Genomic DNA, 22760 nt, shown 5'->3' with positions numbered 1-22760 from the left:
TTTCTCCCTCAACACCACAGCAGTCCCTCCCAAGCACAGCAAGCATCACGGCATGAAGCCCTCCAGCTACCAGCATTCCTCAGCACTGCAAGGCAAGTCCACCGTGAATGTACTGCCGTGAGACCTCAAGAAAATAAATACATTCAATAATGCTAGCTCTCAACCAATTTAAATATTCCACCTCAATGGTATTTAAATTGTGTTCTTATCTTAGGCAGTTTACGGTCAACGGTATTTGTTTAAGAATTTTCTAAGTTGTGTGATTTATTATGACCACATTTTTCCTTTTGCATGAACGTAAATATTAATTATTATTCATATTGTGGCAGGTACAATACCAAGTGAAATTAGAAATCTGCAAAAACTAGAGCATTTTGAAATTGAATTAAACTATTTTTCTGGACCAATTCCATTCTTGATCTTCAATATCTCAACAATACAAGTTGTTCTAATGATATCAAATAATCTTTCTGGTCACCATCCATCAAATATGGGCTTTGCTTCCAAATCTTCATAAAGAGTCTTGGCCTTAATAAACTACGTGGAACGATTCCCAACTCTATTCTTAAAGCTTCACAGTTCACCATGCTAGAATTGAGTCAAAACGCATTCTCATGCTCAATTACAAAACCAATTGGGAATTTTACGCTTCTCGAGGTGCTCAATATCTCGCATATAATTTGGTCATTCAATTTCCAGAACTTAGGAGCCTTTTATCATCCTTGTCGAACTGCAGATATCTCAGATATTTAGGGTTATCCAATAATCACCTAAATGGAATTCTTCCAAATTCTAGTGTGAACCTCTCAATCTCTCTTCAAAATCTTCAACTACATGATTGAAATTTAAGGGCAACATTCCAAAAGAGATTGGCAATTAACTACTTGATCAATTTAAGTAGTGGTTCTCTTTTTATTTAGATATTGGATATATGAATGCCTTGAGAATATTAGATTTGTCAAAAAACCAAAGAACAAGACATATCCCTATTACAATTGGTTTGCTAAAAAGTCTTACTACTCTCTCTTTGGCAGTTAATCGACTAGATGGCTCATTTCCAATATCTTTTGGTGAATTGGTGAGCTTAGAGCTCTTAGATATTGTCAAGTACATGGGCCTTATATTCAAATTTATAAATATTATGGCAAGTACATTTTGATTCTGGTGAAAAGAACTCTCTCTGTGGGTCTGGCAAGCAGAACATGTGAGCATCTTCTTTGGAGATCTGTAGGCTATCTTCTAGCTCGCATTATGGATATGGACTCTCTCATAGAGCAAACTGAATCACTATCTTGAGAAGATCTTGATCTCATCCCAATAGATGACTTTGCAAAAGAAACAATTGACTTGGTATTAATAGGAATAATTGTGGCAACAAGGCCACTAAACAAAATCTCACTACATGCCACTTTCAAAGTAACATGGAGCTTCCCAAGAAGTTTCACATTGAAGTAGGGCCGGCTCAATATGTTGTTGGGCCTAAGGCGAAAATTTTGAGCAAAATATTTTTTATTTTAAAAAAATAAAATAAATTTAAATTTAATTTTTACATTACTTTTCTATTTAAAAATAATTCATATCCTTTTGCAAAGTAAATTATTGAGCATAATTTTATATCACATTTTTAACTAATAATCGACTTAATCTGATTAGAAAATTATCGATTTAGAGAAGATTTGATCTAATTTAATTTTACAATATGTGCTTTAGACTCTTATAAGCAATTATAATAATTATTTTCAATAAATTTCTATAAACAATCTACGTATTTGGAAAAATTTTGGCCCTTGCCTCTTTAAATGATAATACAAAAACTTGTTATAAACACTCAAAAATTAGATTATGTTATTTATAATTTTCACATTATATATTAAATTAATAATGACAAAGGAGAAGTGAAGTTTTATAAGGAGAGTACGAGAGATAATTATTACGTGGAGATACTTTTAAAACTAGTAATAACATAATATCTATTTGATACATTTGATATTTTCCCATTGAGTTAATTTGTTTTTTTTTTTAATTAGGTCTTTTTTTTTCTTTTTAATTAATTTTACTTATAATTTTTTTGGGCCTTTTTTCACTAGGAGCCTTAGGCAATTGCCTAAGTTGCCTAATGGAAGAGCCGGCCCTGCATTGAAGATCTGGAGGTTAATAAGTTCATCTTCACTTTCCAATCTGCTCGAGATAAACAAAGGATCCTGAACTAGGCTCCTTGGAATTTTAAGGGTCATCTTTTGATCCTCAAGGATTGGCTAGTAGGATCAATCTAGCAAGAGATAAGCCTCAACTCATCAGTATTTTATATTCAAATTCATGGTCTTATTCTTGATCATACAACTATTGGAAATGTTACAAAGATTGGAGAAGCACTCGAAACTCTACTGGACATAGACATTGATCCTAATTTTGGAATCACTTGCAAAACGTTTGTTAAGATCAAAGCTGAAATAGATATAAAAAAAAAAACCCTCAAACAATGCTTCTGGTTTTGTACGGACTATAACATTGACACATGGGTATCATTCAAATATGAGATACTCGGATTTCTACCATGCCTGTGGTAGATTTGGGTACTCCCAAATTTTCTGTCACTTTCTAAAAGTCATCCTTGACCCTCTCCCCATAGCCCATGGCTAAGAGCTAAGTACCAAAATTTGGGAACCATACTCCCCCCACACCAGGTTCAAGCTATTCCCCCTAGATCCATTCAACTGGACAAACTACCAGAAGAGGAAAATTACTTAGAAAGTCCAAATGCTATTGCTATCATTGAAATTCAGAGTATGAAAGAATTGTCCCCCTCTGTGGTTTTTCAAGGGCCAATGGCCTATGTTAATGCAGAAAATCCTAACAAGGCCGTTCATATGGTTTTAGACAAAGAATCAGAGCCAAGCGAATTAATTGACCCCTCAGACAAAGGCAAAGGAATTTTAATCGAAAAGCCGAAGTGATCCCGGATTATATTTGAGAACCCTCCTTTGGCTACCAAAAATCCAATTTTCACTCAAATTCCCACAAGGGTTTCATCCCTTGGAGACCTCTTGACTAAAGAGTTCCAATCGGCAATATAGAAACACAAGGGCACAAAAGTAATCCCAGCAAAGGAAAATATGCAGGAAATTTGTCACAAAAGTAAAATGCTCACGATGGCACTAGAAACCAGAAGGGAATGAAACTCGCAAGCGGCTCTTCCACAAGCTCACTGTTCACCATCCCTCATCAGATCACTATAGACCATAAAGTCTCTTCAACAACCAACAAGTCCCCCATTACATAGGAAGTTAATACCTTTCCTTCGAACCTGTTCGCATCAGTCAATCCATTGAGTCACGCTCACTCCCAACTGACGGAACAGTAGCTTCTTTACAGCAACCTGATGGAATCGGTGCTTCAGAGTTTCACTTACCTCTCTGCCTTGAACCCTGATGCATGGTCTAAGAACTGGAAGCAGATACACACTATGGTTATGAGATTTAAAGCTCAGCATTCTCAATGGGTTGGGTCCTTTAATTCTCATATTTCGGTCCACTCAAGTAGGTCTTCATCAATGGGCCCAAAATTGATTCAGACTTCTATAGGGTCCTAAGAAACTCTATCCACACAAGTCTCCCAAGGCCTCGCTAAATCAAAATAGGGCCAGTTTAATACGGTGGTCTCTTTTACTCAAGCAAACCCACTTCTCTCACCTATTTTCAGTAGCTATTAGGGGCTCAAGTCTTTTGAAAGGCCTATCCCCACAATCCAAATTGAGCAAGTCACAGATTTGTCATAGCCCAACCCTGTCCTTCTTGATGGCCAGATTAGTGTCCCTAGCCCTTTGAAAAGGAATATGTTCTCGACAATTGAAGAAGAGTAGAAAACTAAAAGCAAAATGCCGAAGCTTACAAAGGATCATCAGATTGAACAGGCTATGGGAATCAATATTAGCAAGGAGGATAAAGACTTGTCTCAAATGCTCCTTTCCATGCAGAACAAAGCTACTGGGAAAATTAAAAAAAAAGGACTACACCAAAAATGAGTCGTATACTTTGCAGGCAAGGTGGGGGATTTTGGGCCTTCTTTAGATTTATAAAGACACTAATTTGGAATTTCTGGGGCCTGGCCCATCCTAAAGCAATTAGAGGTATTAGGGCCAATATTAAGAAATTTAATCTAGTATTATCTTTTTGTTGGAAAACGTGATGCCTAACATACGCACTTATAGTATAGTAATCAGTTTAGGTTTCCATATTTTTGTTAATTACCCTGCCTTAGGAAAAAACGGAGGGCTATTTCTATCTTGTAGATATAGAACCGGTGTATATAAATACTATTGCTATTTCTATTTTGGTATACTCTTACCCTTCTCACTTTCCTTGCTTAGCCACTTATGTTTATACTCCAGTACGATGGCAACAAAAGGCACATTTTTGGGCCTCTTTAGACACCATCCACAACTCATACCCGGGTCCTTGGCTATGCATAGGGGACTTCAATGATCTAGTGAATCAATTAGAAAAAACAGGGGGCGTCCGGTAACTTCTAGTTCAATAGGTGGTTTGAAAAATTTGATGACTACTCATGGACTATTTGATATAGGTTTCTTGGGACCCACTTTCACTTGGACTAATAATCTACACAGAAGAGCCCTTATCAGAGAACCACTTGATAGAGGAATAGTGAATGCAAAATGGAGATTATTGTTTCTTGACACTACTTTTCAACTTCTCACTTCAAGACATCAGACCATCATCCCCTTTTGTTGAGTACAGTGAGAGTACAAAAGAGAGCATCCTTTTTAAATTTCAAGAATTCCGATCCAAAGAACCTCTTAGTTGTATAATCATCCAAGAAGCATGGTGTAAACAGGTCAATGGTAATCCCCTGTTGGTTCTTTGCAGCAAAATTAAAGCCACAAAAGAAGCACTCGAGCATTGGAACAAAGTACACTTTGGGAGAATTCAAGAGAACATCCAACAATTAGAATCAAAGATCACTCATCTTCAATGGGCCCAACCAAGTCCTAGTGGTCTTCAGAAAGAACGTTAGTTGCAAATAAAACTTCAAGACCAATTGAAATATGAAGAAACACTAAGGCGACAGAAGTCAAGAATCAATTCGCTAACAACATTGGATCTAAACACAAAGTTCTACCATCTTTCAACAACAATCCGAAGAAGAAGCAATGGAATCAACTCTATCAAGATTGGTCTAGGTAACTGGACTATGGATTAAGATATTATTGAATTAACTTTTATAGATCATTTCACGGCCATCTACACCTCTACAAAACCTATCATTCCATTAGAGCTCGAAAATTTATTTCAAAAGCAAATATCAGATCAAGAAAATGTTTGTTTAACAGTAATACCAGAAGAAGAAGAAATTTATAGGGTGCTCAAACAAATCCCAAACCACAAAGCTCTAGGTTTGGATGGTATGACAGCTCTTTTCTACAAGCATTATTGTAATATTGTTAAAAAAGAAGTCATTGCAACAATCCAAAATTTCTTTAGAAGCAGGAAGCTACTAAAACATATAAACAATACAAACATTACTTTGATTCCAAAAGTACCAAATCCAAGTTCACCAAAACATTTCCAGCCAATTAGTTTGACCAATGTTATCTATAAAACCATCACAAAAATCCTGACAAATTGTTTGAAAAAATAAACCCTTCCAAGTATAATTTCTCCTCTTCAAATAACATTTGTTCTTGGTCGCAACATAAAGGAGAACTCTATTATTGCCCATGAGCTTTTTCACCATCTCAAGAAATTAAAAGGGAAGACGGGCCAAATGGCAATCAAGCTAGACATGGAGAAGGCATTTGATTTTATAGAATGGGATTTCTTGTTTGTAGTAATGAAAGCTATAAGCTATAACAATAAGTGGATCAATCTCATCAGAGAATGTATAACGACGGCATCCTTTTCGGTCCTTATAAGTGGCTCTCCAATAGATTTTTTCAAAGTAGAGAGAGGCCTCAGACAGGGTGATCCCGTCTCACCATTTTTGTTTATATTATGCATGGAGGTTCTATCAAGATTAATTGTTAGGTCGGAGGTCATTGGCAACATGAAAGGCCTCAAACTGAGTAGAAATTGTCCCGCCGATCTCCCATATATTTTTTGCTGATGATCTCATCATTTTTGGGAAGCCGAAGAAAGTGTAGCAAGGACCATAAATGAGAATCTAGACAATTACCAGACATGGTTAGGCCAAAGAATCAATAATAAAAAAATCCTCAATCTTCATCACAGGCAACACAAACCAAGCAACAAAAAGGGCTAGAGAAGTTAGAGTATAAAGAAACTAAATCCAAAATGAGGTATCTAGGAATTCAAACCTCTTTTGGAAGGTCCAAGAAAGAAAGCTATAGCAAGCTGTTAGAAAAAATAAATAACAAGTTAGAGAGATGGAAACCAAAACTATTATCATAGGCAGGTAAAACGATGCTCATTCACACATTGGCAAGCATAATACCCACATATCAAATGTTGACACATCTTTTACTAAAATCTATGTGTAAGTTGATGAATATTAGCTTTAAAAATCTTTGGTGGGGAACAAAGAAGGATCAAAAGCACAAGCTTTATTTGAAATCCTAGAAATCGATCTACCAACCAAAAAAAATAAGGTAGATTGGGATTGAGATTGGTGGAAAATATGAATGCTGCTCTACTAGCCAAGATGGGATGGGAAATAAGCCAACCAAGTACAAATATATGGCACTCACTTCTATCAAAAAAATACTTGAAGACAAACACATTCTGGCAAGTAATTTCAAAGGCCATGGACTGTATTTTGTAGAAGAATTTACTACAAACTCGAAAACTATTAGAACAAGGTATGTGTTACCAGACTCTAATGGTACATCAGTGAGAGCTTGGTTAGACCCAAGATACCTTCTCTTGAAAACTTCAAACCAATATTGCTCAATCATATCATGGACTTATCTCCATTACTCAAAGTCTCAGATTTCATCAACCAAGTAACCCACTCTTGGAACATGCAAACGAATACTCTTTTTCAACATGAAAGCATTAGAGAAATTCTAAAAATACCATTGCCTTGTACAAGCTTCAAAGACGATTGCCGCATATGGATCAAAAACCATAGTGGGAAGTTCACAGTTAAAACAACCTACCACCTGGTAGCAAAAATCGGCAATGCTCTCCAAGCAAACATCCCAAATATTGCATTAGAGAAAACTTGGAAATTAAAAATCCATGATCACCACAAGCTCCTCCTATGAAAAATTCTCCAGGATATAATCCCCACCAAAGGAAGACTAAAGAGTTTCTTACCATTTTTGCCTTCCCTTAGTTGCCCATTGTGCAATGAGCAAGAAGAAACACTGCTCCATCTCTATATTGAGTGCCCTTTTTTAAGACACGTAGATTCAAAGTAAGTGGCCATTAAACATCTCCTTCTTGGCAATTACGACAATACAGGATTGGATTTCTATCATTCTCAACCCAAAGCTAAAATTGGGTCTAAGCTCACAGGAAGTGCATCCTTTCCAATTATTTGCTATTTTTATGTTGGATTTTACTTGGCGAATGAGAAATGATATAGTCCACAATCAATCAATCTTATCTCTCTAGAAAGCAAAGGAACAACTAGATTTATCCTATCAAGAAAACCTAAAGGCTTGGGAATTGAAGAGCATTCACCAGCAATTACTACTATGGCAAAATCCTAATCCCGATCATGTAAGCATTTCCTTCAATGCGGTAGCCAAGTCTTCATCTTCAGGGGCTTCTGTAGTATGTCGCGACTCAAAAGGGAATGCAATAGAAATATGGATAAAGGAAATTGACACAACAATCCCAGTAGTAGCAAAAGCGCTTGCAACTAGACTTGCTATTAATATGGCAAAGCACTTACAATTTTCGGATGTCATAACTGAAGGAGATTAATGTTCATTGCAGTTGACTATTTGCAACGAACATTTTTTGTTATCATCCTTTCAGAATTGTCGATTTTTTTTCATTGCAAATGCATATATATATATATATTCTCCTTGCTATTGTCCATATAGAGGATATGACAACAGTTGCAATTGGTCTTTTACCAACAAAATATGTCATTTTTTGCAACAAATTTTACTGTTACAAATATACATTAGCAACAATTTCTATTCATTGCAAAAGTGAATTTGCAATGAATTTGAATCATTGCATATTTACTGAAGTAACGAATAGCATTCGTTGCAAACAGACTCAAGCAACAAATTGCATCCGTTGCAAATGTACTACACCAACGAAATGGTAATGATATGTTAGCACTGAAATACTTTCATTGCAAATAGTTATTTGCAACAAAAAAGAAAAATCTATTTACAGCGAATGAGCATACTTGTTTTTTCAACAAAATTAAATCATCGCTAATGAATAGAAACTTTTTGAAACTGCATAATGTCATTACTATTGTCTCAAAATCATTGTAGGATAAATTAGCATTCCAGACTTGAGGTTAATTGCAACAATGATTTTGCAAGAAAATTATTTCGTCACAATTGATGGCCACATTTGCAATTAGAAATAGACTTTTGTTGCAAAAAAGGTATATGCTAGCTAGGAAAAAACTTTTAGTTGCAAAAAATCTTTGTTATTGTAGTTCTTAACGTAATATATATATAATTATAATTATAATATGATATACTACTACATGTTATCATAAAAAATTTGTAGGCAACAAACGTAGTTGGGATTAAATAAAATAGGCTAGCTCTTAATTAAGTAAATTTCCTCAAATTGGTAGGCCAGCAACATCTGAAATTCTAAAACCTTGGTTGAAATGATGACAGCAACTTGAATATTAAAGGCTTGTTTGGAAAAATATTTTATCCCAAAATCTTCATCGCATCTCATCTCATATTATCTCATTCTCAAACATCACTCAAATACAAATAGTTTCAAACTAATTATTACAATTTTTTTAAACTAATCATTACAACTTTTTCAAACTTTCAAAAAATAAATAATTTAACATTTTCAAATCCCTAAACAAAAATAATATTTAAAAACTATATTTTAAACAATATTTTAACTTTATATTATTTTTATTCAAACTTTTCTCTCTCCTTTCTAAAAACTCCATAAAACTTTTCCAAAACTTAAACTATCTCATTAATATTCACAAACTATCTTATTAGTATTCAAAAAAATTTCATTTCATATCACTCCCCAAACTTGTCCTAAATAGTAAGTTAGGCAGGATGGGTTATGTTTTATACTCTAATGCAGACAATATGTGATATATAATGTTCCCTATCTCTTCATACCTATTTTCACATTAGATAACTCACTTTTAAGAAATAATATGGTCAGTTTGGATTTTGCGTTAAGAGTATTAAAAAATGTTAAATAAATTTAAAATTTTTTATAAAAAAATTAGACTATTTTGATGTTACATATTAAAATATTTTTTAATTTAAAATACGTTAAACATTACGTTCGAAGAAAAGCATACTTTTTTGAATAATGTAGAATGTAATATAAATTTTAAAAGATTATCAATGGGCAAAATATATATATACAACTTTAAGATAATTACTACTTTCAAATTTTCAATGATATGGTAATATTTAAAAAATCAAATAATTGACATTCCTAGCTCAGAAAACACTTTTTTACTTTATTTCCAAAAAGATATAACATGTTTGAAAGTGCTTTAAATATATACTTTTTTTAAGGGAAACTGTCATCATGCATTAATTAGAAAAATTTACATCCATGATCGGATACATTTTGTGATGTTTCTATGTCAAACATGACATCATAAACCAAAATAATGTATTTGGAGCTCTACCAATATACTATTTTCTTTTTTGACTGGTCTGGTCTTCACTATTGCCGATATTCTCTAAGATAAACATCTAAGAGACAACACTCTCTGTCTAAACAGAAACCCAACCTCACCCTTCATAGAAAGATAAAATTCAATCTCTACAGTCAAGCATCCTAGAGACAAACTCTTTTTTTATTTTAATTAACAATAAAAAGATCAAAAGGAAAGTAGTAAGATAGATGCGAAAAAAACGGATTATGATTTAAACCAACTCCTGTAGACTTTGAAATATGTGAAGGCCCATGAAAGAAACACACTTGTCTCTTTTCATCCACAAAGGTTAGATTTAACCTCAAGTCAGAAGGTTAATAAAACAAAGACTGGTATGGTTTTTTCTAAGAATGTTCCAGATTTTAGACATAAGAGCTTCTTGGTTTGTGGGGTATTAGAACTTTTCAGCAATGTGATAAGTATCTAGGTTTGCCTAACCTAGTGGGGAGATCTAAAACTAGAGCATTTGAGGCTATTAAAAGGGAAGTTTGGGTTAAATTGCAAAGTTAGAAAGGAAAATTATTATCTCAAGGAGGAAGAGAAGTTCTTATTAAATCTATAGCATTATCCATGCCTACTTATGCTATGAGTTGTTTCAAATTACCTTTGGGTTTGTGTAGAGAATTGGAGAGGTTAATGACTAGGTTTTGGTGGGGGCAAAAGGAAGATGAGAGGAAAGTGCATTGCATGAGTTAGCAAAGGCTTTGCATGTCGAAATATAGAGGTGGAATGGGTTGCAAGAATTTATATTTCTTTAACGTGGTTTTGCTAGCAAAACAAGGGTGGAGGATTTTGCAAAATAATGGCTCTTTGCTACAAAGAATTTACAAGGCAAAATATTTTCCACATGGTTCTTTCTTTCAAGCTAAGTTGGGTCCTAATCCTTTTTATGCTTGGAGAGGGATATTTGAAGCTAAGGAGTGGTTATGGGCAGGGTGTTGGTGGAGAGTTGGTACATGGGAGAATATTAAAATCTGGAAATATTTTTGGGTGCCAAATTATAGATGTTTACAGCTAGCTTTAGATGGGATTTCAGTTAATGAGGCACAAGAGGAAGAAACAGTGGCTTCTCTTATTGACCAGGCTACTCGATCGTGGAAGATATGTCAAGTAAGATCTCTTCAATCCAAATGTTCTGATAAGATTTTTCAGATCAGGTTGTCAAACAATGATTACATGGATAAGTGGATTTGGAATGAATAATCATGTGGGAACTTTACTATGAAAAGTGCCTATCGATTGATTCAAAATCTAAGTTTTGGTGGTAATGGGGAAAGTTCATCTCTCATGTCTGATAAGAGAATATGGAAGGGTATATGGCAAATGAAAGTTCGAAGAAAAATAAAGATCTTTGCATGGCGAGTTAGTAAAAAGATTCTACCAACTTTGCAAAACTTGAGGCATAAAAAAATTGATGTGGCAAATATATGTTGTTTATGTCAGGCGAGTGGAGAGGATGTGACACATGCTCTTCTATTTTGCTCTCATGTTAGACTGTTATGGCAGTATATTCTCTCTTTATTGCAGCAAATTCAACACCAGTTAACTTTCAAGGAAACTGTTAGGTTTGTTTCGGAAAGAAGGAATGAGGGAGATTTCACCTTGTTTTTCCTGGAGTTTATGGTTAAGATGTAATAAGGTGACAAATGACTCAAATGCACATACGCCAAAAAAAAAAAAAAAAGACTCAAATGTATGCCAAAAAAAATTATACTTTTAAAAAGAATCTATCTGGAAGGTATGTTGAACTCGTGTCAAGTCTTCCACATTACTCAATGGAGGATAGGGTATCATTAGTCTAAAAGGTGGCCTTGATTGAGGCTGTAATTAGGCATGGTGTTAAAACGACTCAAATGCACATACAAAAAAAAAATTAAGTTTAAAAGGAATCTACTTGGTAGATATGTTGAACTCGTGTCAAGTCCTCCAGATTACTCGACCGAAGGTAGGGCATCGTTGGTCCAAAAAATATTCTATTTAATTTGAACCAACCTAGAAATTTTAGAAAAGTGTTTTTCATTGTTCTTTTAAGTGTAGCTACATATACTTACTCTTTTACTTACATTTTTACTTACAAGATTCATTCTATTAGTTTTCTTTTGAAATTTAAATTTCATAATTTTCAGCTTATTAATAACTGACTAGTAGAGAAGTAAGTTTTATGTAAATTTTTCTTAAATACATTTAACTTTATCCTTCTTAGTATTTGTATCTTTTTATCATATTTTGATATGATATAAAAGGACCATTTTTAAAAAAAGTAAAAAAAAAAAAAAATTAAAATCCTTGAAATCAATGGTAGATAGAACTTTCAAATAAAATAAAGGAGCAAAAAAATCAACATAGATTTGCAATTCATATGGTATGGGGATATTTCACTCTGTTTAGGGGAGAGACTAGGTTGTAATGTATTTTGTGGAACAAGTCCACGAGATGTGTGCTAGGCGATGACAGCTCCAAGGGCTGGAGATGGAAGCTTCAAACTTCACTCTACAAAAGTGAAGAAAAGACATAAAAAGCATGAAAATGACTATTAAACGTGTATTCTTCTTCACCCAGCTCAAGCATGCCAGAGAAATTGAAGTAGACCATCCCTTGAGGAATTCATGGAACTTCATGAGCAAAACAACAAGATCGACGGGAAATCCTATTTGGATCGTGTTATAATCTCGACTGTGTAGAAGTATTCTGCTCATGTACCGCATCCACCCATGAACTACATATCGTCTAATAGTACTGGCCCTGAGGTCATATCTCCCAAAATTAAAGTCTTCACTATTACAGACTTAATTGAAGTAGGAATTGGTTGTAGTTAAGAAGTTCATCCCACAAGAACTTAAATTTTCTGTAGAAAACTGATCTTGTGAAAGTGAAGCAAGATCCTTTTGCAATTGAAAAATCTGTGGCCCATTTCTTTTAGAAAATTGATTCTTTAACGCTTCCTACATTTCTTTTGTAGTCGTTGCATATATGATTGTCCCTGCAATGTCCTTCAATACAGAATTCAAGATCCAAGACAGTATCATATTATTTCATCGCTCCCATGCTTCATACATAGGATTGGAATCGACTAGTTGATTTATGATTCCATTGATAAACCCCATCTTGTTCTTAGCCTTCTAAGCTATTTGAATGGATCTACATCATATGTGGTAATTATCCCCCGTTAGGACTTGAGAAATTACCAAGATAGAACCAGTCAAATCTGCACTCTATAAATGAAAGGGATTCGCTGATTGATCATCACCATACATCTTAACGGAGGTTGAATTTGGCATTGCAACGAAGAAAGGGACAGAACCCTAGAGGAAGAAAGATGAGGATGTAAAATTATTCGACAGAGAGAAGAAATTTATTCTATGTATAGTATGAATGGAGTTACAGTTACATCGGTCTCTGTTTTTATACATCTAAAAGGCTAAAGGCTAAGGCCGTAAAGGTAACGTAAAGGTAAAAGAAGTAAAGTAACTAACTAGTAAAAAATAGAAAACCAGTTAGTTATAGACTTACTTGAAAATACTTCAATTAAATCACTAATATTTACCCATATAATAACAAGGAGCGGGCTTCAAACTCTGTTTTATTTGTTGGATATTGGATAATATGCTTCCTAGTTTCTATCTCAGTGAAACCATGTCAATTTAATTTCAATTGGCTCTTGTATTTATTGCCACAGAGAGATCTCATTGGCCTAAGTACGGCAAAAGAACCCAAAAACTAGCTGGAGATTTGATGGAAGGAATATATCAGTGAGCTTGGGATTAGAAGATGGATTTGTGGAAAAGGCCATGAATTTGGGATCAGGTTTATAGATCCTAGCTGCAAACTTGTATCCGCCATGTCCAGTGCCAGAAGTAGCAATGGGCATGCCGTCTCATTCTGATCACTGCCTCTTGAGCCTCCTTATATATAATGGGATCTCCAGCCTTCAGGTGCAGCATAAAGGACAGTGGGTCAATGTAATTCTATTCCCAATGCATTCGTGGTTAACGTTGGTGACCACTCGGAGGTGAGGTGAATCCCAAATATTGCACTGTAGACATACACACACAATCGTTTTTATTTCATTGATATAATCTCTGTATATCTGTAGTCCATTAATATCGTCCCATCTAATTAGCAGAGCATACCCATTATATTAAGTTATTCGACCACCAAATCATGATAACCAACGCATAATGCTAAAGGCCATTTTTTTTTTTTTATTTAAGAAGAGGACGGTACTCTAATTTTATTGATAACCCTCATTTATAGCGGATGAATACCGTGGTTACAACCAAAAACACCTGAGGGTTACAAATAAACATAAAATCCCAACCCAGGTGTTAAAACCAATATTAAAATCAATCTAAACATTACACAAACAAACTAAGACCAAACAACAAAAACAAACAAAACATACCTGCATACAAAATAAAACAATCCGGTTAAGGTAAAGACAAAACAAAATAAGAGAAGCTAAAGGCCTGTTGAAACAATTGTCCGGCCAACACATTTAATATGAATCTTTTGACGTCTTTTGAGAAATAGAGAAAATACAACTAACCTGCATAAATCACATCATTGACTCGCATAAGTATTTTAATTTTTTTCCCAGTGAATAAAAGAAAGCTTAGGTTGAGGTTCTCCACCATTTGATCAAATTCTTGTATAGTAGACATAAATCTAGCAGAGTAATGATTTCCTTAGACTGACTTTTTTTTCATGATATAATAATGATGATTTTGAAGATAGTTGGGTACAAAATGGCAAGAATTCATGTTACTATGTACTTATTTTCAAGTAACTGTATGTAGAGAAAAAGGTAAGATTTCATATATACTTGAAACCACCCTCACTCTTCCCTATTTTGTAGTCAGCATGTCTACAGACAATGATATATACGAACGTCACCAAAAAAAAAAAAAAAACTCTTCTCCCATTATGCCACCAGAGTGAAACAATGATTTTGCTTGCCTCCATTGCTTAAAATATGATTTCAAAACCCATTGGATGCTAATGATATTAAATCCAGTCATCGGCTGCAACATATGTAAACTTCTAACTTCTATTAGCTAGTAAGTCCCATGACAAACTAATTACCATAAAAAAGTCATTTTCGAAGAGTCCCAATTTACTGTAAATATTACCATATGGAAAGCCATAAACATGAAATCAGTAGTATAAACAAACCTTATTCTCTCACAAGATTAGTGTCCAGTAATATCTTTGAGAAACTTCAATTTGATCTTGTCGAGTGTAGCTAAAACATTTTCTATACCAATCCTCTGTTCAGACGAGTCGGCACAACAATGCAAAGCCAATCCCATGGTGGATAGCAAACACTCCTCCATTGCAGGATAATCATTTTGGTTGCTTAACAAATTGGTGTCAACAACTTCAAGTACAGAAAGGGCTAATGATTCTTGTACCAAACACTTCAAGCTCATGTCTCCAGTAAACATATCATCTGTGGGCTTCTTTCTTGTGAAAGTTTCCATCAATAAAATGCCATAACTATACACATCTCCCCTTGTAGAAACAATTCCTTCAGAGCCATACTCTATACATATGTTACAACTTACAATGAGAAAATATAATTATATGGTACTAAAATGAAAATGGTCAATACATTACCAAAAGAGAACAATATATGTGTTTTTATGAGAGTACTAGAATGGTAAATGTGGAACTTAACCTCACCTGGTGCCATATATCCAATTGTAGCGAGAGTCATTGTTTGTGTTAGAGAAACTCCATCACCAAGGAGTTTGGCGATGCCAAAATCAGCGACATGTCCAACCATATCTTCATCTAATAAGACATTGGTAGGCTTCAAATCACAATGAATAATAGGTGTTGCATAACCAAGATGAAGGTATTCTATTGCTCTTGCCACATCAATCATTATGCTTAGCCTTTGTAACATATTCAAACAACGGTTTTCAGAGTACAACCACATATCCAAGTTCCCATTAGGCATGTATTCTAATACCAAAGCTTTGAAGTCCATGTTACAACAAGCGGTAATGATTTTGACAAGATTCCGGTGACGAATATTGCGTAATACCTCACATTCTATGTGAAAGCTTTTGAATGCCCCCTCCACTTGCAAATTTAAAACTTTTATAGCAACAGTTGTACCTTCTAAGAGTGTTCCTTTGTAAACAAACCCAAAACTCCCTTCTCCAAGTAAGTTGTTTGCACTAAACCCTTCTGTTGCTCGAATAAGTTCTTGATGTGAAATTCTCCTCCATGTTGCTAAAGGCATTGAATTTGTGTCATGTGACAATTTAGCATTCCTCTTACGGCGTTTTATTGAGAAAAATACAAGACACATTCCAAGTACCACTAACCCCACTGTAATTGAGACATATTTCAGTATTTGCAATCCTATGGCCTTTTTTCCTTTGCATGGGGGGACTTGCATTTGAGCCTCACCACAAAGTCCATTGTTTGACATGAAAGATGTAGCTGGGAAGTGTACAAACTGTCCTCTGGAAGGAATTTCTCCTTGTAGTTTATTGAATGACAAATTTAGATGTTTCAAGTTTGAGAGTTTTTCTAAGGACTTGGGAATCTCTCCATATAAGTTATTGTAGGAAAGATCTAAAACCTCTAAGCTTACCAATTCACCAGCAGATGTAGGAATTGAGCCATCTAGTCGATTGACTGCCAAAGATAGATTCACAATATTTTTTAGCCCACCAATTGTAACTGGGATACGACCTGTTATTTGGTTTTTTGACAAATCTAATGCTCTCAAGACATTCAGGTTCCCAATATCTAAAGGTAGAGGACCATTAAGAGAATTTGATGATAAATCAACCAACAAGAGATCTGTAAGCCTCCACAACCTCAAAGGAATTGAAGAAGTTAATTGGTTGAAACCCAAGTCAAGAGTTCGTAGTGAAGTCATGTTATCTATGCATGCTGGAATGTTTCCATAAAGCTCATTACCACCTAAATTTAGTGTATCCAAGATTCCTAAATGGCAGAGCGTATATGGAATTGAACCTTTTAGTCTATTACCATAAAGAACCAAACCTTGGAGCATGTGCAATCTTCCAATTGTAGTTGGAACAGGTCCTCCCAGTTCATTGTGGTGTAGGCTCAAATCAATCAAGCTACTTAAATTGCCAATCTCTTCTGGAATGTTGCCCTTAATATTGCAATAATATAGGTGAAGTCTTTGAAGAGATGTTGAGAGGTTCCCAACTGAATTAGGAAGGACATCATTCAAGTGATTTTTGGACAAACTTAAAAATCTGAGATGTTTGCAGCTTGACAAAGAAGAGAAAAGGCTCCTCAGTTCTGAAAACGAAATTGTCAACTTATTTGATACGAGATTTAGAACCTCGAGGAACCTTAAATTACCAATTGCTTCTGGAATTGAGCCTGAGAATGAGTTATGACTTAAATCTAACATGATGAGCTGTGAAGCATTGAGAATAGAGTTGGGAATCCTTCCGCTCAATTCATTATCACCAAGAGTAAGGATCTGAATATTTGGAACAAAAAGGCTGCCTGTACTTGATGGAAGGTGACCTGAGAGATTATTTGATACCATTGAAATTTTTTGTAAAGTTGAGATATTGAAGATCTCATACGGAATCGGTCCAGATAAATAGTTTATGTCAGCAGCGAATAGCTCTAGTTTTTGCAGATTTCCAATTTGACTGGGTATTGCACCTGCACAAGTATATGAATAATAATTCGTATATATGTTTATTAAAAAAGGTGCATATGGTAAATCATACAAGTATATGAATAATAATTCCTATGCAAAAAAACTAAGATTTCAACTAATATAGTTGACTGTAAAAGAGCCCAAGATAAGAACAAAGATTTAAAATATTGACAAAGCGGCACTTTAATTTATTTATCCGATAAGTTGGCCATGTTTATGGTGGAGAAATTGGTGGAGAACAGTTTAACTCGAGAGAATTAATAGATATGGATCTGTTCGGTTCCGATTTAAATTTTTATATATATTTATTTTATTCTTAAATAAAACAATACCGTTTAAGTTAAACAGCATCATTTTATTACCGTGCAGTTAGAAAAAAATAATAAAAACAAAGTTTTTTGGTTTAATGATTCAAATAGCATCGGTTAATTGTCACCCTGCGATTAAGAAAAAAAAAAAAAAAAGGGACCCGAATGCCATCCCTCCCAGCTCTCATGATCTTCTTCCTCATTTCTTCATTCTTCTCTCAGTCTTCACTCACTACATCGTCCTCTCTCTATCTCTATCATCTTTCAGACCTCACGTAGATCTCGCCTCTCCCGGCCTCCACCGGCCTCCATTCGGTCTGGCTGGCATATCTCTCTCCTCTCCCATCTCTCTCTCTCATCTCTTGTCCCAAAGAGCCAAATCAGCCGGAACTAGTCCTGCCGGTTCTCTCTTCCCCAGTCGGTTTGCTCCAAGTTGAAAACAGAAAAAAATTGGTAGGTTCAGTTTTCAGCCCTGCTATGGACGCATGATACCATGTTAATTAGATATGGAATCCATAATTCTAAATATATGAGTAGGGAATGATATGTTCATGGATCGATTTAATATTATCATTGGATATTTCCATAGATTTTTCCTCAAGCAACTGATCTTGTACATGATTAATACACGTACACAGGGATTTTACCATATTGGGGGCATGAACAATAACAAGCTTGTGAATCTATACTGAAAATGAAAGAAATAATAAAATGAGTTGGATTGCAACTACCTGTTCAATATCCAAATTTTTATTTTAAACTTTATTATAACTGTCTACTTCTAATTAATTACCTAAAATTCCATTTTCCTTTTCGGATCATTCCGGCCACTTTCAACAACTAGTTATTGATTTCATGCGCTATTAACGGATAAGAGTATGATCCTCGATTATAAAAAAAGTCCTCTTTCTTAATGAAAAATAAGAAAGAATGACGTTCAGAAAGGGGCAATAAAGGATTATTTATCCTCTATATGCATTTTATTTTCCTAGACTACAGTAAAATCTTTTAGTTTCCATGCACATATATATGTTGTGGAAAACTATTTTTGTGCTTTCAATTGAAAAGGTACTTAATCAGATATGATCATAAATCATGCATACTAAATCATTCTTGATATTTACCATGTATATTTTGCTAAAACAAGACTAATTATGAGCATACGTACCTTCAAACTTGTTCTGGGCAAGATATAAGTACGTAAGCATAGTTAAATTCCCTATTTCTGGGGATAGTCTTCCTGTGAAATTATTATTCCACATATCTAAATATTGCAGCTGTGTACACTTCAGCAACGAGGATGGAATTGTACCTGTGAAACATTTAAGATCCAGAAATTAATTTTGGAGTTTGCAAACCAACTAAAGAATATAATAGTCAATCGATCATTTAAACCTAAACATATATATGTACCTTCAAAGTTGTTGTCATAAAGAATTAATTCTCTAAGCATTGTTAAGTTCCCTATTTCTGGGAGTACACCAGAGAAATGGTTCTGGGAGATAGAAAGATATTGTAAGTTGGGAAGAAGATCAAACATATACGTCGGTAGTCCACCAGATAACTTGTTATGACCGAGGTGAATGTATTGTAGTGAAGACGCATTGAAGAAGATGGAGGTTATTGGACCTGAAAGCTTATTTGAGCGGAGGACAATTTGTTGCAAGGTAGGCATCTTGAATAAAGAGGAAGGTATGGAGCCTGAAAGCTGGTTATATGAAAGATCAATCCACTGCAATGATGATATGTTAGATAGAGACTGTGGAATACTACCTTCGAAATTGTTACCATGAAGAAACAATATTTGAAGTTTGTTTAACAAACCCATCCATGCTGGGATTTCTCCACTGAATTCATTATAACTCAAGTCTAGGAATTGCAACCGATAAAGACGAGACAACTCATTAGGCAATGAACCATGAAAACTGTTGTTGCCTATGCTTAGACTAACCAGGAACGAAAGATTTCCAATGTGCGGAGGAATGGTACCTATAAGGTCCATGTAGGAAAGGTTTAAAGCTTTGACTCGGAGATGTTTAGAACCACAGGTAACACCGACCCAAGTGCAAATATGAGTGTTGGAGGACCAGTTGCTTATCAAAACATGATGAGAGTCCTTAGAAGAAATGTGAGCTTTCAATTCAAAAAGAGCAGATTTATCGGTGGTAACGTTTAGAATTTCTGCATTAGCAAAGCTAAATGGGTAAGATTGTTGCAAAAGCAGCGTCATAGAAAGGAGGAAGAGGAAAGAAGTTGGGTCCGCCATGAGTAGCGTATATATTGGTTGAGGTATTTGAAGTTATAGTGGTGTTGTTGCAGTGAGACTGTGAGAGGAAGAAGAAGCGAGACGTCACTTATATTTAAAGGGATTCCATCGTCCCGAAATTACGATTAGGAGAGAAAAGCCCCACGAGTCACGACCATCAAATTAATTAATTACTTCTTCTTCAACGTCGTGTACGTGTCTGTTGAATAGTTGAATCATATTTATCGTCTCTAGCTACAACGTATATCATGATTGATCATTTTTATGATTCTCTTTAAATATATATTTATATACCAATATATATTTAAATAAAATAAGAAAAATAATAAATTAATATTAATGTGTGATATTGTAGATAGAAAATAATAAGCAGAATGTTTTTTTAATTGATAAAACTTCGTATTCATCAATAATTAAAAATCAAAAGAAAAAATAACATTATATTTATGTAGAAAGACGGGACTAATTCCGTAGTTTGTTCTCAGAATTTTATAAAAAGTTATAAATGGTTTAATTGTTAAAAGAATCGCATTTTATATAGAGTTATTCTATATATTCTCTTTTTTTTTTTTGAAATAGACTATTCTATATATTCTCAAGTTGGTAGACCACATCATCCGTATATATTACTTCAATAGAAAGATTTTATTTATAATATTTTAATTTTAAAATTTATTATATGTGTTCTATCTACCTACTTGATATTAGAAATTTTCTTTTATATATAGTTGACGTAGCCAAATAATTAAATAATCACTACAAGAATCTGGGCTTTTACCAGCGATTTTTGAATCGCTGACAAAGAAATCGCTGGCATATATTACTTATAACGGTGATTTTTTACTCGCTAGAGAAAATAATTGGAAAGCTGGCGAGAAGGGTCACTGCCTGTATAGTAGTGAAATTAATGCTTCTAGCGGCGAAAATTTTCACTGCTAAATGTAATAAATATTGTCCGGCGCCAAACTTGGATTTTATTTCCCTCCCTGCGACTTATGCAGTATTGTGCCCTCTTTGCTCTCCGTGTGTGTTTGTCAGCGATTTTCCATCACCTGCAACTAAAATCGGTTCCGGCGAATCCATACGTGGTAGTTCCTTTCTCCCCATTTCCGAAATGCTCCCGAAGCTCCATCTTTGGTCTCCAAGCGATTAAATCCATCGATCGGCTTACCCATTAGTTTTGCTGTGAACCCCCTTCAAATCTTCCACTTCGGCCACCCAATACTTCAGCTACCAAAAATTAAATCCCCCTTCTGTTGAATGCATATGTACACACGGCGATTGCTGCCAAAATCACCCTCTATTGTGCATTAGAGCTACCAGAAATCCCACTAAAATTGGTGTCCCAAACATCCTGTCTTTGAGGCTTGCCAATCCATTCTGAGCCCTCGGTTGTCCAAAATCCACTGCTCAGGTGCTGCTCAGCGTGTCCAAGGTATTTTCCTACTCACAAACTCTGTTTGGAACTCGTTATTTTCTCCATATGTTGAGCATGAACATAGCGCCATTTGTTTGTCTACTTGGATTGTTGGATGACATGCACAAATTATTTCTGAATAAACTTTTTGTAGTTTTTTATATGTATTTTTTTTTTTTTTTGTGATCTGTCGATTGGGTGCATATTATCGATTCATTGGGGCTGAATATCATTCTTGGTAGTTGGCAATTTCTGCATATATAACCTCAAATATATATGCAGTTTCACTGATCAATATATTTGTTGCTGTGATTTCTCCATTCATCTAACAATGTGCATTTGTGGTTAGTTTTAGGGCTACATTCTTGGTAGATTATTGATTAGGGAAAAAGTAACCGTATATCTCCAACATTGTCCATGCAGGCTTTAAACAAAAAATTGTATATACCAAGAGTTTCTTTTGTTCTTTCCAAAAATCATCATGCTTGTTAAATTCCATTTGGGTATGCTTGGTTGCTTGAAACTAGGTGGGATTTTCAAACAAAGCTCATGGTAATGTTTATTTATTCCTAAAGCTGTCTTTTTAAGCTTACTTATATTTATTCAGTTTTGATAAAAATGCTATTTCCTAGCAAAACCCACTATTAGTTGAGAATCACTGACAAAGTCACATGTTGTTAATTAGCATGACAAAATGTAGACAGATATGGAGGAATATGGTATTATGTTATTATAGGCAGATGAAGATGTCAATTTTTAGGTAACTGCCTAAACAATAAAAGTTAGATATATTTTATAATATGATTGTAGGCAATAAGCTTAACACTGTGTAATAGATATGTTTACAAGAGCAGTATTATATCCCATTAATACTGAATTATTATAAAGAAAGATGAACATATTTTTCTGCTTGGTGCTAAGACTCCACAATTCCTCCAAAAATGATATCGCTCACTATTTCAACAATATAATTCCAGAATGTTTTAACCCCTCTACTTTCCTCTCTAGTCTCCTATATAACCCCCACCAGCTCATGCATGAAGACAAAATTCCTGCTTCTTGATTCAGATTCCATGCTGGCAAAGACAGTCTTAGATCCTGAGTTACAAATTTGATTCACCAAATATTGTAATAAAGATTGAAAGTGGGTCATCTAACTCTTGATTGTTTGATTGAACAAACCTAAACTAGTTTTAGATCAAAGTGGAATTAAGCTTAAGTACTCATCCAACCCTTCACTCTCAATGAGACCCGTGTTGCTTTGAAATC

General features: G+C 34.6%; 1 protein-coding gene across 3 annotated transcripts; it reads right to left on the bottom strand.

Moving 5' to 3' along the window:
- Positions 1-13154: 13154 nt before the first annotated feature.
- On the bottom strand, positions 13155-20189 carry LOC122279342 (LRR receptor-like serine/threonine-protein kinase EFR). Of its 3 annotated transcripts, XM_043089941.1 has the most exons (6): positions 19222-20188; positions 18977-19120; positions 16858-17502; positions 15514-15624; positions 15004-15373; positions 14061-14377 (listed from the first exon to the last, which is right to left on the bottom strand). In XM_043089941.1, the coding sequence occupies exons 1-5, from the start codon at positions 20072-20074 to the stop codon at positions 15021-15023; spliced, it is 2106 nt and encodes a 701-aa protein (XP_042945875.1). In that variant the 5' UTR covers positions 20075-20188; the 3' UTR covers positions 14061-14377; positions 15004-15020. The 3 variants fall into 3 exon arrangements, with proteins under 3 accessions (XP_042945874.1, XP_042945875.1, XP_042945873.1); XM_043089940.1 differs by lacking the exon at positions 14061-14377 and adding an exon at positions 13155-13864 and having other exon boundaries at positions 15514-17502; positions 19222-20189; XM_043089939.1 differs by having other exon boundaries at positions 15514-17502; positions 19222-20189.
- Between the last annotated feature and the right edge of the window lie 2571 nt (positions 20190-22760).

The sequence above is a fragment of the Carya illinoinensis genome, chromosome 10, assembly GCF_018687715.1.
Source record: "Carya illinoinensis cultivar Pawnee chromosome 10, C.illinoinensisPawnee_v1, whole genome shotgun sequence".
NCBI lineage: Eukaryota > Viridiplantae > Streptophyta > Magnoliopsida > Fagales > Juglandaceae > Carya > Carya illinoinensis.
The sequence above is the reverse complement of the archived record's forward strand: the minus strand, read 5'-3'. Positions and strand labels throughout refer to the sequence as shown.